Here is a 16,775-nt window from a genome sequence, read left to right on the forward strand (position 1 = left end):
GTTTGCAACAAGTGATTTTCAATAATAAATAAAATTCAAAACTAATCAATGCACATAAATCGAAATCCAGCAAACTTTAGGGCTTACATCGAAGGAGTAATTCGGAAGAAGCAGACCTGTTGCGTATGAGCAGATAGAGAGAGAGAGCTGTAACAATGGCAGTCCGCAGCAGCATTAGAAAAATGTTTGTAAGAAAATAGAGATACCGAAAAGGGATTGAGGAAGAACGGGTTGGGTTTTTGGGCCTGCCTTTTTCTTTCATTACTGATATTAATGATAATTTAATTTTATTATTATGTATAGTAATATTATGAACTTGCAATAAATCAAAAGACATTAAGCATGCAAGAAAACCGTATTATGAATATTTTAAGATATATATTTGTTTGGTAATTAGATATTTAGAATATATATTATAAGTGGATAATAAATGTATTAGTTATGAATAAAATATGTAGTATATATATTTTATGAATTGTTTTTTGTTATACATATAAAACTTATAAAATAAGTGTTTACTAAAAAAAAATGTTATTACTATAGATCGTTCAAATTTCTTAATATGATATATCCATATGAATTTTTCAAAAATATAAAGAAGACTTTATCTCATATTTATGCTTTCAAATTTTCAATGAACATAAGTCTATCTTTGTACAAAATAAAATTGGTAATAATTGAAGTTATTTAATAAAAATTAAAATGGCCATTCAATTCAATTTGTCCTAGTTGGACTTCAAACTCAACAATCTTTTCTTTTGTTTTTCAAATATCATCAATCTCCATTGTACTCAATTAATTTAAGCTAATGACCTCAGTTCTCCATAGATTGAATCTAGAGAAGACGGAAATCAGTTTAGAGAAGATATTAGTATTTTGTATTCACTTAATCATATTACTTTATAATGATATGATATCGTTAGTGATGCTAGCTAATATTTCTCTGCTGTACTCAAGTTATTAGTAGGATACTATATTTTTTTCTTCTTTTGACCGTGTTATCAAAATACCAATTGTTTGTTTTTGTTTACATGTTATTTGAATCAAATCATCGGGTGCAAAGTCTGTGGAAGACTAATCTTGCAAACTTCTCCTCGCTTCTCTTAGACATTATCACCACAATCCACATATCCTCCGTTGAAACTTAAAAATTTATGATCGATACTCAATACATATTTGAGTTTTTAAACTTGTCATTTTTTACTTAGAACACTCAAAGTAAATCTCGTTTCAACTTAAATTATTTTGGTGTATGTTCATATTTGTCTATTAAATATTTAAACTAATTACATTAATTATATTATTTTCTTTAATTATATGCATATGTCTTACGAATATAATAGATTTTAAATATTTTTTTGTGTTTTTATTTTTTCATATTTTTAAACACTTAATGATAATTTAAACCGTCTCAAAAACAATTTATCAATATTCATGCCACAGAGATTAGTTGAATTAACTATTGTTATAATATCAATTAATATAATATAAGCATGACCTTTAAACTTTAAATGAAATGCATATCTCTTATCTAAACGTGCACGACGACGAAATTGAGGAAAGAATAATGGAGAGGAGTCAAATATTGCCATGCACAATTCAAAACTCCAAAAACATAAGTTGAAAAAAAAAACATGACCCAAATGAGTCAGATATGTTCCAATTTCCATGACTTGTCACTCAGTATGACTAGATCCGATTAATGTAGTGCTTTGTACATACTTGGTGTTTGTGTATTTAGTTGTGGTCAATGATCTCCGACTTTATTAGCAACATTAACATGTGGCTGCAACGTGTAACCCTTCTTCTTGACACGTTTCATTGTCATTACCTACACCTTCTCTACATGCATTCTCTCTCTTTTCCAAAATTGCCTCTTCACTCTTATTAAACATCACCAACCTTCACTTCGACCATTCATTCTATAACTGTAAAAATACATTTCATTTAATGACATTTTGATTAATATGAAATAGCCAGAGTACTACTTTACACGCTAAAACCTAATATTTATCACTGATATAAAGATCATATTTAAAAAGTAAATAATTTGATCAATATAAAATTAATAGACAATTTTACACTTGTTAATTTACTTGTATAATCATTTTTTATTATATATTTAAATAGCGATAAAATTAAAATTACTTTTTCATTTATAATTTTTTTCAAAATCAACCGTGTACAAAGATGGTATAACCGTGGGAGCAGAAGTTAAATTGGTTCCCCCACTACCCAAGTTCATTAAATAGTTGCGCGTAAGGCATGCAGAGGTGTCGAAGCCACGCAACCTTTTGTAGCATTGCCACTTGTTTTCTCGCTCTATATATTTTACTCTGTTTTTTCTTGGCAGTTAATTAATTAGTGCATTATTCTTCTCATATACAACTACTACGATTATCAAAAATGACGAGCCAAGTAGCGGAAAACTTCACAAAATACTTTGAAAATTGGATGATCCAACTTGAAGAGTTGCTGAAACAACTCGTTATTGTACCTAGGGAGACGTCATACGTGAATGATCACGAGTTATTGGTGAGTAAAATGACGACACATCACAAGAACTACTACACAGCCAAATGGGCCGCAGCTCATGAAGACATCTTAGCATTTTTCACTCCAATGTGGCTTAGTCCTTTAGAAATCGTCTACTCGTGGATCACAGGGTGGAAGCCTTCCATGGCGTTTCGATTAGTGAGTGGCGGTGGAGGAGCGTTTTCGGATGAGGAATTGAAGAATATTGATGGTTTGAGGGTGAAAATTCGCGGAGAGGAAGAGAAAGTGGAGAGGGAAATGGAGAGGCAACAGGTTGCAATTGGGGATAGAAAAATGGTGGAATTAGCAAGGATTAGAAATGATAATGATGAGTTGGTAGAATTGGCGTTGAAAGGGTTAAGGATGAGTTTAGAAAGGGTTATGAAAATGGCAGATTGTGTTAGGCTTAAAACGTTGAAAGGTTTGTTGGAGATATTGAGTCCTTTACAGAGTGTTGATTTCTTGGCTGCTATTTCTACTATTCAAATTCAGATGAGGAAAAGGGGAAGAAAAAGAATAAATGTTGATTAGCTTAGCTAGTCTCCAGATTTTATTTTGTGATTGTGTCAATTTCCTTTTATTGGAACGGCTTTTTTTTTTTAAATTAGCTTGCTTTGAGTAGACTCTTATATTTTGGGAGCAAATGAATCAACACTCTGAAGATAACAATTCTCTACACTCGAAGATGCCCAACATTTGGTAGAAATCTGCAGTATTAGTTTAAATCGGAACTGAATATATTTCTTCATCCTCTCTAATATTATAATACATAGTAACAACTTCGTTTCACTTCGAAAAGTATTGTTTTCAACAAGTGATTTTCAGTATTAAATAAAATTCAAAACTAATCAATGCACATAAATCGAAATCCAGCAAACTTTAGGGCTTATATCGAAGGAATAATTTGGAAGAAGCATATCTGTTGCGGATGAGGAGAGAGAGAGAGCTGTAACAATGGCAGTCTGCAGCAGCATTAGAAAAATGTTTGTAAGAAAGCCATGAGATTCCGAAAAGGGATTGAGGAAGAACGGGTTGGGTTTTTGGGCCTGCCTTTTTCTTTCATTTTCGGAAAAATCACTTAGTTCAGTAAATAATATAACAAATATTTACCCATTTTAGCAATATTTTACTTTTATTATTATTATTATTATTATTATTATGTATTGCAATACATAATAATATTCTGAATTTAAAGTGATTTTGTATGCAAGACACATGTATTGTGAATATTTTAAAATATATGTCTCATTGCTAATTAGATATTGACAAAAATATATTATACTTTATAAGGATGTGATAAATATACTACTTATGAAAAGAATTGTATTACCTGTATTTTATAAATTATTTTGTGTAATATATATAAAAATTATATAGTAAGTGTCCACTAAGATTGCTACGTAACAATTTCTTAAGTAGGTAATAAAATTCGCTTCGAGAAAATAATAATCAGAAACGGAAAATTATAGCAACAATCGATTTTATTATTTCAAATGCCAGTGTAACAATTTCTATGATTCCTCTGAATTTGCCTTTTCAAATATAAATTCGAGCTTGTTCTTGAATTCGATGGTCTTGATCTTGATCGTTCTTGAACTTGAATTCTTAAACTTGTAGCTTTGTAGAGAATTAAATGACGTTTGTACCACAAATTTTCTCTAGCTTCTTGTGTATAATTTTCTTTGTCCCCTTTTTATGAATTATGAGACCTCTATTTATAGTTTTAGAATAGAGGAGTTGCCATTAGAACAGGACTCCCTTCGGCCAATCAGATTTAAGCCTTTTAATTTTTTTTTTTTATTTCCCTCTCGATATCGTACCCATATTTAAAAGAAAAAGAATTCCTAATTTTAATAATACAATACCGTGAAATTATAAGATAACAAAAAAATATCCTCTTCCCTATCTTTGGTAAGGTAAAATACATAAATAAAAAATTTGGCTGCCAATTAAATTAGGCTTAAAATTTGGTAAACACATGGCTTAACATATGTCAATTCTATATATAAATATGAGTTAAATAGGAGTTTGAAGTCTAAAGGGTAAAAAAGATTATCAAAAATTTTAAAAAAGTATATCGATTTATTTAATCAGAAGAGGAAAATCGTTATTGAGAGAGTGATTTTATTTTAACGTCGGTCTCAAAATTTTCAAATTCGCTGATCTATCAGCAATTTTATTCATATTTTTTTCACTTTTTTAAATAAAATCACTGCCCAAACAGTCTTTTAAGCAAATTTTAATTTTATAAAGAAAAAAAATTGGATAATCGCTGCTTCGCGGCGATTTCTGCGTAAGTGGTGCTTTTTTTTTTTTTTTATGATTGCTGCCATTGCTGCCTTGGGCAAAAGAAAATTATTTAAATATATATATATATATATGCCAATAATTTTTTAACAAATTATTTAATGTTGGTAATTTTTTTAAAAAATAATTAAAATCAGCCTTTATTTAAAAAAAAGTTCTTTTAAATTAAAAAAAAAAACGCTTTTAGTAAATATTTCTGTAAAAAATATCGTTGTCAATTATTTTGTTAAAAAATTCATATTAAATATTGGTAAATTTTTTTAAATTTTGATCAAAATAAAAATTGTATTACAATTCTCAGTGCTAAATTTAAAAAATTACAATTGTAGCGTATGTATATTAAAAAAATAAATTAAAAAGGCAGCGTTTTAGTGAATTCTTTTTCTTGTCCGTAATTTTCTTGATTTTTCTAAATAAAAGATCGCAGCTTGGTGAAACTTTTTTTTTTAAAAAAATAAATCAGTGCCAATCTTTTTTCTTAAAATCGTAAATTATTTTCTTAAAAGAATTATCAACATTTAATATGATTTTCTTTAAAAAATTGGCAGCTATAAATTATAATTTTATGGAAATTCGATAACTAAAACAGCAGCTAAGATTTAAAAAGAAAAAGAAAAAGAAATCCACAGAAAATAGCTGCCAATAAAATTATCACTTAAATCGGTGCAGTAGCAGCGATTTAAAAAAAATATTTTTTATAGAAATGCTGCAGTAGCAGTGATTTTACTTTCGCTATTAGTATAGACTAATGATGTGAAAACAAAATCGCTAATCAATAGCGATTTTGCCCTTTTGGTTAAAAGTTGATGTATCCCTTTAGAATTTTTAAATTTTTTTTTGCTCTTTAGGCTTCGAACTCAGTTAAATAGGCTCATTTCATTAATATGAGCTGAAATTGTTATTTATACCCTCAACATTCTCATCTTTACAATAGTACCTCATTACATACAATATAATCAGTTTAACTATCGCTATAGAAATTACCTTTAAATTTTAATGAGATCTTTCTATCACACAAGATTGAATTTTAAAATTTTTAAGAACTTTGCTTTATTTATTAAATTTCGTACCAAATCAAATTATCATAAATAAAATGAATTAAGAAGTAATAATCTTTTCTTTTAAAGCCAATATTGACCACTTGGACAAAAAAGTCTGCAAAAGATTAACAACCTCACAAAATGTATTGACAAACAAGAAACAAGTTGCTCAAGCATCGTGTTTTCTGCCGCAAAAAATGTCATATATGTGTCCTATCTCCTAAGCTTGGTTACAAAACATGAACAATCGAAAACAACAAACTAAAACTGATTTTCTAATCCAGCTCACTACATTATATGCATCTTGTGACTCGAAATGCGTTTGGGTTTGTCCTTTTCTTTCTTTTGTTGCTATTAATAAGTTCAACTACAGAAAAGGTATCCATCCTTTTATACTTTTTTTTTTATATAAAATAAATAAAATAATGTTAACCAGTTCTTTCTAGTAACGAAAGTATAGACGTAGCCTAGTCTAATACATACATATTCATAATTCCTCCACAAACTGTACTTTAAGTTTTATCTATTCGAGAAATTTTAATAGCTAAATTGATTGATCATTTGATATAACTTTTATCTGATCAATGAGAATGCGATTCTCATCTTGTTATTAATTCCCTTTGCTCGGTCCATTTATTTCCCAATATAAATCGGCTGAATTCGTACTTGGTTCATATATTTGAGACCAAACCAATATTATTTATTACAAGTTGCAGATCAACCAGTTGTTACTATCGGTTGAGCAGGACTAACTACTCACTGATCTATGCAAAATTGATATCTATTGTTGGATAGTATTGCAAGAATTGATAGGAAATAGAGGGGAAAAAAAAACTTAAAAGTTGCGAATTTGAATCTTATATTTTAACGAAAAAGACATTTGTCCCTCATCGATGGTGGAAAGTAAAATAGGAGAGTTTAAATATAGAAACACTCCTATCAATAGTTAAAAGGGTTGAAAAGAGAGACCCCTTTCCGTCATTGCTTGGCTTTGGCTATGACTATGGATGATCAAGATATGTTTTTTAGACAAAGTTTGTTTTAATTATTTAATTAATTAAATTAAAAGTCCAAAAATATTTTTAATTAATTAATTGACGTTTTAAGTTAAAATACTTAACCAAAACGTTTCAATTTTTTAGTTGATTAACCCGATCTAACTCAGATCCGCGCGCGACCCATTTTATTTGAACTTTTCCATTTTATTTAAAATTTCTGCCATGAATGTTCTGAAAGGTTGCAACTTTCAGGAACAGTTAGTACCATTTGAAAGGTTGCAAACTTTCATTAATGGTTGTGTGGATTCTAAAAGGGTTGCGACCTTTCGGAACCAATTATTCTTACCTATAAATATCATTCATTCTTCGGAATATTTCCTTACGAATTTTCTAATTTTCTTCTTCTTCTTCTGCACTGATGTCAGCGAACCAATCAACAGCAGAAGTTTTTGATATTTTCAAACCTCGAATATTAGAGGAGAATAATTTGCTTAAGGGGACACTGTGAGTTCAGTGGAGTTGATCTTTTTCCTATTTAAAAGTTTTTCCATAGTCTGATACGTTTTATAAATTTTAGTTTTTTATTGTGAATTAAATTTCTGTTCATCTCTTTTACTGATTTAATAAATTTTAATTACTTAATGTTTCTGAAAAAATTTATTATAATCATTAATTTCAATTTTTCTAACACAAATTGACAACATCTATAACGTTATTGTCTCAATGTCAATGATTCCATTTGATTTGATGTAAAGCAAACATATTTGAATGCGCGTTTGTTTGCAACATATCTTGATCCTATAAAAAATGACTGTAATTAGAAATAAATATAATTCGATTAATTTTTTTATTCTTCTCTTTTTATTATTTTCGTGATTCAAGAGCTACAATGTCTGAATCGACTAGGATGACGTAGGTCGCCGCAAAGAGAGGACTTTGGATTTCTTATTTGTCAAGAAGAATCTGATCACATCTTAATCTTTAATATTTTTTGATTTTAAGTAAGATCTTATAAATTTTTATTTTGAAAAATGTATTCGACTGTTTTAGAAATTGTTAACGTTATACTATCAGCAGCATATAGTTATCTTATAGAGAATTAAGTCGTTTTTATCTAATTGAGTGTATTGATTAGAATATTATTGTCTACTCATACTATTTCAATATCACTTTCAATTTGTAAAACAAGTCTTCAATGTTGGAATGAGTCTTTTGTCTTAATAATGCCAAAGAAAATAAATACTTTTTTAGCTTTTTATTGTTGTGCGAGATATGCGGTGAGGCACTCTAAATGATTTGCATCATGGTCATCGTATCAAAATCACTTTTATTTATTATGTTCAGTGTCAATATTGTACGTTTTACTTTGCCCGTGCTTCATTGGCTTTACCCAAAAGCTCGAATTATAGAATATCTATAAGAGGTGGCTCATGGCTGTGCAGTGTACAGTGAGTGTCGTTTACTGGCTCTCAGTAACACCCAAAAAATGTTCAACTTTATACTATTTCATATTTATGTCTACAATCACTCCATCGGCCCCACAGATTATTACTTTGATTTCCTATACAATTTGGCTTCTTTCTTTAAAATGAAACAACGACAGAAAATAAATATATTCGGACTTGGCATAAACATTATTTAGTTACGTATTTGGCATAAAAATCAAATTAGATCCATACACCTTTAAAAAAAAGAAAAAAAAAAGACATAACATGTCATTACTGGAGGCATAATTGTGTTATTTATTATCTCTTTTCCAACAAATATATACATTGTGCGAGACTAATGCATACAAAATCATTGGTTTGGTTACTGTCACGAGTTCCAAGATTAATTATTATGCAAACAAAACCTTTTTGGATTTTTTTTACTATAAAGTATCGAAAGCAAAGAAGTATTTCCACTATCTCTTAAACACAGTCTATATTGTTCAACTCTTATCAATACCCACTGTTCATTGACATGGAGTAAGATGACGACTTCCTTCAATAACAATGTAAGTGATAAAGAAGCTCAGCACTCGTGCTTCGAAGAATGGATGGAGCTCCAACAACAAGACCTCTTGGAGCTTATTCACAATTCCGACTCCTCGTCATCGTCCAGCACCTCTAACACTAGCGCCAGCAGTGACTTCAACCTAAAACAACTCATTGAGAAATCCATCAAACACTTCCAAGAATACATTGACACCCGCAGACATTTGGCGTGTAGTGATGTCACTGCCTACCTTGCACCAACTTGGTGCACCACGCTAGAAAGCTCCATGCTTTGGATCTCCGGATGCAGGCCTTCCAGTTACATCCGTCTCCTTTATGCGATGAGTGGCAAAGAATTTGAATCCCATCTCTCCAACTATCTCCAAGGCAATAGATCCGGACACCTCAGCGGGCTCTTGACCGTGCAGCTGAACTCAGTGGATGAGTTACAGAGGAAGACAATAAGGCAAGAAGATCAGTTATCAAATAAGCTCGCCAGCTTGCAGGAGGAGATAGCTGATCAGCCATTTGCCATTATCGCCAATGAAGTGGGAAATCCTGGTGAAATATGTCGTGAAGCAGAGGAGGCCCTTGATAGACATGCTAAGTTTTTGGTGAATGTTGTAGAAGAAGCTGATAAGCTGAGGATGGTGACTTTGAAGGAGCTGATCAACATACTGAGTCCACTTCAAGCTGTGGATTTTCTCATAGCTAGCAAGAAGCTCCATCTTTGTGTCAATGCTTGGGGTAAAAAAAGAGATCATCAGCATGGGAGGAACAGAGAAACAAAACAAGAGAGGAACACATGTCCAACTTTATCTGGTCTTAAAAATTAAAATAAGGGAGTTAAACCGCTTATGTTATATAGAATAAATGTTTTGTTATTACTAAGTCGGCATTATTTTACCACTTCTTTCCAATCTTTTATGTTCTAGTGAAACTACCGATGAAGCTTAAAAAGACGTTGATCTACAGCAATAACTTTCTTAACATTTGAATCTTAAAATAGAGAGGAAAGTAGTTTCTTTGACGGGAAAATAACAATGATCAACTAACATCGACTAACAACACTTAACCTTCAATTAATCAAATTCTATGATTTTGAACCAATCACTAACAGAAGTCCAAAACAGTAACAAACATTTTAATCCTATGAAGCGCAAAACTGGGTGTCACAACGCCTAGATGAAAACATAAATCACTAAGGAAGTAGGAAAAGATCCAGGGGTTGCCTGAGGCCCTGAGAGCCGGGATGCTTGCCCTTGAAGATGAAGTAAACATGGTCGTGGGTATGAATGAACACTTTGCCCTAATTGGTTGGGGGTACGCAGGAGCTTAGTAGTTGCTAAGACGTTCAAAAGTTGGACATTTCTGAAATTGACATTCCCCAATGTGGGGATAAACTTGAAACACTTGCACACTTTCAAAAATTGTCGAGAATAGAGAAAACAATATGACAAGGCAAGGAGTAGCAGAAACAAAATTGTTCATCTTTGCATACATGTATATTTGTATACAGAATTCAAGTTTTATCTACTGAAACTACAAAAAAAATTCTTTTACACCATTAGTGCACTCTTACTGATCCAAACTGTTGTCCACTATCTTTTGTAAGTTACAAACTAATACACACTGCATTCACTTGCTCTCACATAGACATTTAAGTGTTCTAAACTTCCATGTAATAATTAATATACAGTTAGTGCATGAAACTTAAAACTGTTATCTTATATTATGGGAGCAAATGAATCAACACTCTGAAGATAACAATTCCCTACACTCGAAGATGCCCAAGATTTGGTAGAAATCTATTAAATGTATGTGTGCAGTGCAGTTTCAGTTTAAATTGGAATTGAATCTGTTTCTTCATGCTCTCTATATCCTAAAGCACAGTTTTTCAACAAAATAGCTTCTTTCACTTCATAAAAAATCCAGAAAACAAACTGCAATACATGGATATGCAGTTCGAAAAGTATTGTTTGCAACAAGTGATTTTCAATAATAAATAAAATTCAAAACTAATCAATGCACATAAATCGAAATCCAGCAAACTTTAGGGCTTACATCGAAGGAGTAATTCGGAAGAAGCAGACCTGTTGCGTATGAGCAGATAGAGAGAGAGAGCTGTAACAATGGCAGTCCGCAGCAGCATTAGAAAAATGTTTGTAAGAAAATAGAGATACCGAAAAGGGATTGAGGAAGAACGGGTTGGGTTTTTGGGCCTGCCTTTTTCTTTCATTACTGATATTAATGATAATTTAATTTTATTATTATGTATAGTAATATTATGAACTTGCAATAAATCAAAAGACATTAAGCATGCAAGAAAACCGTATTATGAATATTTTAAGATATATATTTGTTTGGTAATTAGATATTTAGAATATATATTATAAGTGGATAATAAATGTATTAGTTATGAATAAAATATGTAGTATATATATTTTATGAATTGTTTTTTGTTATACATATAAAACTTATAAAATAAGTGTTTACTAAAAAAAAATGTTATTACTATAGATCGTTCAAATTTCTTAATATGATATATCCATATGAATTTTTCAAAAATATAAAGAAGACTTTATCTCATATTTATGCTTTCAAATTTTCAATGAACATAAGTCTATCTTTGTACAAAATAAAATTGGTAATAATTGAAGTTATTTAATAAAAATTAAAATGGCCATTCAATTCAATTTGTCCTAGTTGGACTTCAAACTCAACAATCTTTTCTTTTGTTTTTCAAATATCATCAATCTCCATTGTACTCAATTAATTTAAGCTAATGACCTCAGTTCTCCATAGATTGAATCTAGAGAAGACGGAAATCAGTTTAGAGAAGATATTAGTATTTTGTATTCACTTAATCATATTACTTTATAATGATATGATATCGTTAGTGATGCTAGCTAATATTTCTCTGCTGTACTCAAGTTATTAGTAGGATACTATATTTTTTTCTTCTTTTGACCGTGTTATCAAAATACCAATTGTTTGTTTTTGTTTACATGTTATTTGAATCAAATCATCGGGTGCAAAGTCTGTGGAAGACTAATCTTGCAAACTTCTCCTCGCTTCTCTTAGACATTATCACCACAATCCACATATCCTCCGTTGAAACTTAAAAATTTATGATCGATACTCAATACATATTTGAGTTTTTAAACTTGTCATTTTTTACTTAGAACACTCAAAGTAAATCTCGTTTCAACTTAAATTATTTTGGTGTATGTTCATATTTGTCTATTAAATATTTAAACTAATTACATTAATTATATTATTTTCTTTAATTATATGCATATGTCTTACGAATATAATAGATTTTAAATATTTTTTTGTGTTTTTATTTTTTCATATTTTTAAACACTTAATGATAATTTAAACCGTCTCAAAAACAATTTATCAATATTCATGCCACAGAGATTAGTTGAATTAACTATTGTTATAATATCAATTAATATAATATAAGCATGACCTTTAAACTTTAAATGAAATGCATATCTCTTATCTAAACGTGCACGACGACGAAATTGAGGAAAGAATAATGGAGAGGAGTCAAATATTGCCATGCACAATTCAAAACTCCAAAAACATAAGTTGAAAAAAAAAACATGACCCAAATGAGTCAGATATGTTCCAATTTCCATGACTTGTCACTCAGTATGACTAGATCCGATTAATGTAGTGCTTTGTACATACTTGGTGTTTGTGTATTTAGTTGTGGTCAATGATCTCCGACTTTATTAGCAACATTAACATGTGGCTGCAACGTGTAACCCTTCTTCTTGACACGTTTCATTGTCATTACCTACACCTTCTCTACATGCATTCTCTCTCTTTTCCAAAATTGCCTCTTCACTCTTATTAAACATCACCAACCTTCACTTCGACCATTCATTCTATAACTGTAAAAATACATTTCATTTAATGACATTTTGATTAATATGAAATAGCCAGAGTACTACTTTACACGCTAAAACCTAATATTTATCACTGATATAAAGATCATATTTAAAAAGTAAATAATTTGATCAATATAAAATTAATAGACAATTTTACACTTGTTAATTTACTTGTATAATCATTTTTTATTATATATTTAAATAGCGATAAAATTAAAATTACTTTTTCATTTATAATTTTTTTCAAAATCAACCGTGTACAAAGATGGTATAACCGTGGGAGCAGAAGTTAAATTGGTTCCCCCACTACCCAAGTTCATTAAATAGTTGCGCGTAAGGCATGCAGAGGTGTCGAAGCCACGCAACCTTTTGTAGCATTGCCACTTGTTTTCTCGCTCTATATATTTTACTCTGTTTTTTCTTGGCAGTTAATTAATTAGTGCATTATTCTTCTCATATACAACTACTACGATTATCAAAAATGACGAGCCAAGTAGCGGAAAACTTCACAAAATACTTTGAAAATTGGATGATCCAACTTGAAGAGTTGCTGAAACAACTCGTTATTGTACCTAGGGAGACGTCATACGTGAATGATCACGAGTTATTGGTGAGTAAAATGACGACACATCACAAGAACTACTACACAGCCAAATGGGCCGCAGCTCATGAAGACATCTTAGCATTTTTCACTCCAATGTGGCTTAGTCCTTTAGAAATCGTCTACTCGTGGATCACAGGGTGGAAGCCTTCCATGGCGTTTCGATTAGTGAGTGGCGGTGGAGGAGCGTTTTCGGATGAGGAATTGAAGAATATTGATGGTTTGAGGGTGAAAATTCGCGGAGAGGAAGAGAAAGTGGAGAGGGAAATGGAGAGGCAACAGGTTGCAATTGGGGATAGAAAAATGGTGGAATTAGCAAGGATTAGAAATGATAATGATGAGTTGGTAGAATTGGCGTTGAAAGGGTTAAGGATGAGTTTAGAAAGGGTTATGAAAATGGCAGATTGTGTTAGGCTTAAAACGTTGAAAGGTTTGTTGGAGATATTGAGTCCTTTACAGAGTGTTGATTTCTTGGCTGCTATTTCTACTATTCAAATTCAGATGAGGAAAAGGGGAAGAAAAAGAATAAATGTTGATTAGCTTAGCTAGTCTCCAGATTTTATTTTGTGATTGTGTCAATTTCCTTTTATTGGAACGGCTTTTTTTTTTTAAATTAGCTTGCTTTGAGTAGACTCTTATATTTTGGGAGCAAATGAATCAACACTCTGAAGATAACAATTCTCTACACTCGAAGATGCCCAACATTTGGTAGAAATCTGCAGTATTAGTTTAAATCGGAACTGAATATATTTCTTCATCCTCTCTAATATTATAATACATAGTAACAACTTCGTTTCACTTCGAAAAGTATTGTTTTCAACAAGTGATTTTCAGTATTAAATAAAATTCAAAACTAATCAATGCACATAAATCGAAATCCAGCAAACTTTAGGGCTTATATCGAAGGAATAATTTGGAAGAAGCATATCTGTTGCGGATGAGGAGAGAGAGAGAGCTGTAACAATGGCAGTCTGCAGCAGCATTAGAAAAATGTTTGTAAGAAAGCCATGAGATTCCGAAAAGGGATTGAGGAAGAACGGGTTGGGTTTTTGGGCCTGCCTTTTTCTTTCATTTTCGGAAAAATCACTTAGTTCAGTAAATAATATAACAAATATTTACCCATTTTAGCAATATTTTACTTTTATTATTATTATTATTATTATTATTATGTATTGCAATACATAATAATATTCTGAATTTAAAGTGATTTTGTATGCAAGACACATGTATTGTGAATATTTTAAAATATATGTCTCATTGCTAATTAGATATTGACAAAAATATATTATACTTTATAAGGATGTGATAAATATACTACTTATGAAAAGAATTGTATTACCTGTATTTTATAAATTATTTTGTGTAATATATATAAAAATTATATAGTAAGTGTCCACTAAGATTGCTACGTAACAATTTCTTAAGTAGGTAATAAAATTCGCTTCGAGAAAATAATAATCAGAAACGGAAAATTATAGCAACAATCGATTTTATTATTTCAAATGCCAGTGTAACAATTTCTATGATTCCTCTGAATTTGCCTTTTCAAATATAAATTCGAGCTTGTTCTTGAATTCGATGGTCTTGATCTTGATCGTTCTTGAACTTGAATTCTTAAACTTGTAGCTTTGTAGAGAATTAAATGACGTTTGTACCACAAATTTTCTCTAGCTTCTTGTGTATAATTTTCTTTGTCCCCTTTTTATGAATTATGAGACCTCTATTTATAGTTTTAGAATAGAGGAGTTGCCATTAGAACAGGACTCCCTTCGGCCAATCAGATTTAAGCCTTTTAATTTTTTTTTTTTATTTCCCTCTCGATATCGTACCCATATTTAAAAGAAAAAGAATTCCTAATTTTAATAATACAATACCGTGAAATTATAAGATAACAAAAAAATATCCTCTTCCCTATCTTTGGTAAGGTAAAATACATAAATAAAAAATTTGGCTGCCAATTAAATTAGGCTTAAAATTTGGTAAACACATGGCTTAACATATGTCAATTCTATATATAAATATGAGTTAAATAGGAGTTTGAAGTCTAAAGGGTAAAAAAGATTATCAAAAATTTTAAAAAAGTATATCGATTTATTTAATCAGAAGAGGAAAATCGTTATTGAGAGAGTGATTTTATTTTAACGTCGGTCTCAAAATTTTCAAATTCGCTGATCTATCAGCAATTTTATTCATATTTTTTTCACTTTTTTAAATAAAATCACTGCCCAAACAGTCTTTTAAGCAAATTTTAATTTTATAAAGAAAAAAAATTGGATAATCGCTGCTTCGCGGCGATTTCTGCGTAAGTGGTGCTTTTTTTTTTTTTTTATGATTGCTGCCATTGCTGCCTTGGGCAAAAGAAAATTATTTAAATATATATATATATATATGCCAATAATTTTTTAACAAATTATTTAATGTTGGTAATTTTTTTAAAAAATAATTAAAATCAGCCTTTATTTAAAAAAAAGTTCTTTTAAATTAAAAAAAAAAACGCTTTTAGTAAATATTTCTGTAAAAAATATCGTTGTCAATTATTTTGTTAAAAAATTCATATTAAATATTGGTAAATTTTTTTAAATTTTGATCAAAATAAAAATTGTATTACAATTCTCAGTGCTAAATTTAAAAAATTACAATTGTAGCGTATGTATATTAAAAAAATAAATTAAAAAGGCAGCGTTTTAGTGAATTCTTTTTCTTGTCCGTAATTTTCTTGATTTTTCTAAATAAAAGATCGCAGCTTGGTGAAACTTTTTTTTTTAAAAAAATAAATCAGTGCCAATCTTTTTTCTTAAAATCGTAAATTATTTTCTTAAAAGAATTATCAACATTTAATATGATTTTCTTTAAAAAATTGGCAGCTATAAATTATAATTTTATGGAAATTCGATAACTAAAACAGCAGCTAAGATTTAAAAAGAAAAAGAAAAAGAAATCCACAGAAAATAGCTGCCAATAAAATTATCACTTAAATCGGTGCAGTAGCAGCGATTTAAAAAAAATATTTTTTATAGAAATGCTGCAGTAGCAGTGATTTTACTTTCGCTATTAGTATAGACTAATGATGTGAAAACAAAATCGCTAATCAATAGCGATTTTGCCCTTTTGGTTAAAAGTTGATGTATCCCTTTAGAATTTTTAAATTTTTTTTTGCTCTTTAGGCTTCGAACTCAGTTAAATAGGCTCATTTCATTAATATGAGCTGAAATTGTTATTTATACCCTCAACATTCTCATCTTTACAATAGTACCTCATTACATACAATATAATCAGTTTAACTATCGCTATAGAAATTACCTTTAAATTTTAATGAGATCTTTCTATCACACAAGATTGAATTTTAAAATTTTTAAGAACTTTGCTTTATTTATTAAATTTCGTACCAAATCAAATTATCATAAATAAAATGAATT

The 16,775-nt window shown here is 30.0% G+C and overlaps 3 protein-coding genes across 3 annotated transcripts; all 3 read left to right on the forward strand.

Moving 5' to 3' along the window:
- Positions 1-2,406: 2,406 nt before the first annotated feature.
- LOC104645854 (protein DOG1-like 4) lies at positions 2,407-3,066 on the forward strand. The gene has a single exon (XM_010318523.2). The coding sequence runs from the start codon at positions 2,407-2,409 to the stop codon at positions 3,064-3,066; it is 660 nt and encodes a 219-aa protein (XP_010316825.1).
- Positions 3,067-8,852: 5,786 nt separating this feature from the next.
- Positions 8,853-9,692, forward strand: LOC138342172 (protein DOG1-like 3). Its single transcript, XM_069294378.1, has one exon. It carries the CDS (start codon positions 8,853-8,855, stop codon positions 9,690-9,692), a length of 840 nt encoding a protein of 279 aa, XP_069150479.1.
- Positions 9,693-13,239: 3,547 nt separating this feature from the next.
- Positions 13,240-13,899, forward strand: LOC138342173 (protein DOG1-like 4). The gene has a single exon (XM_069294379.1). The coding sequence runs from the start codon at positions 13,240-13,242 to the stop codon at positions 13,897-13,899; it is 660 nt and encodes a 219-aa protein (XP_069150480.1).
- Positions 13,900-16,775: the final 2,876 nt, after the last annotated feature.

This window comes from Solanum lycopersicum, chromosome 2 (assembly GCF_036512215.1).
Source record: "Solanum lycopersicum chromosome 2, SLM_r2.1".
Taxonomy (NCBI): Eukaryota; Viridiplantae; Streptophyta; class Magnoliopsida; order Solanales; family Solanaceae; genus Solanum; species Solanum lycopersicum.

Coding starts and splice junctions, on each gene's coding strand:
- LOC104645854 (XM_010318523.2), top strand. CDS start 2,407: ATGACGAGCCAAGTAGCGGAAAACTTCACAAAATACTTTGAAAATTGG.
- LOC138342172 (XM_069294378.1), top strand. CDS start 8,853: ATGACGACTTCCTTCAATAACAATGTAAGTGATAAAGAAGCTCAGCAC.
- LOC138342173 (XM_069294379.1), top strand. CDS start 13,240: ATGACGAGCCAAGTAGCGGAAAACTTCACAAAATACTTTGAAAATTGG.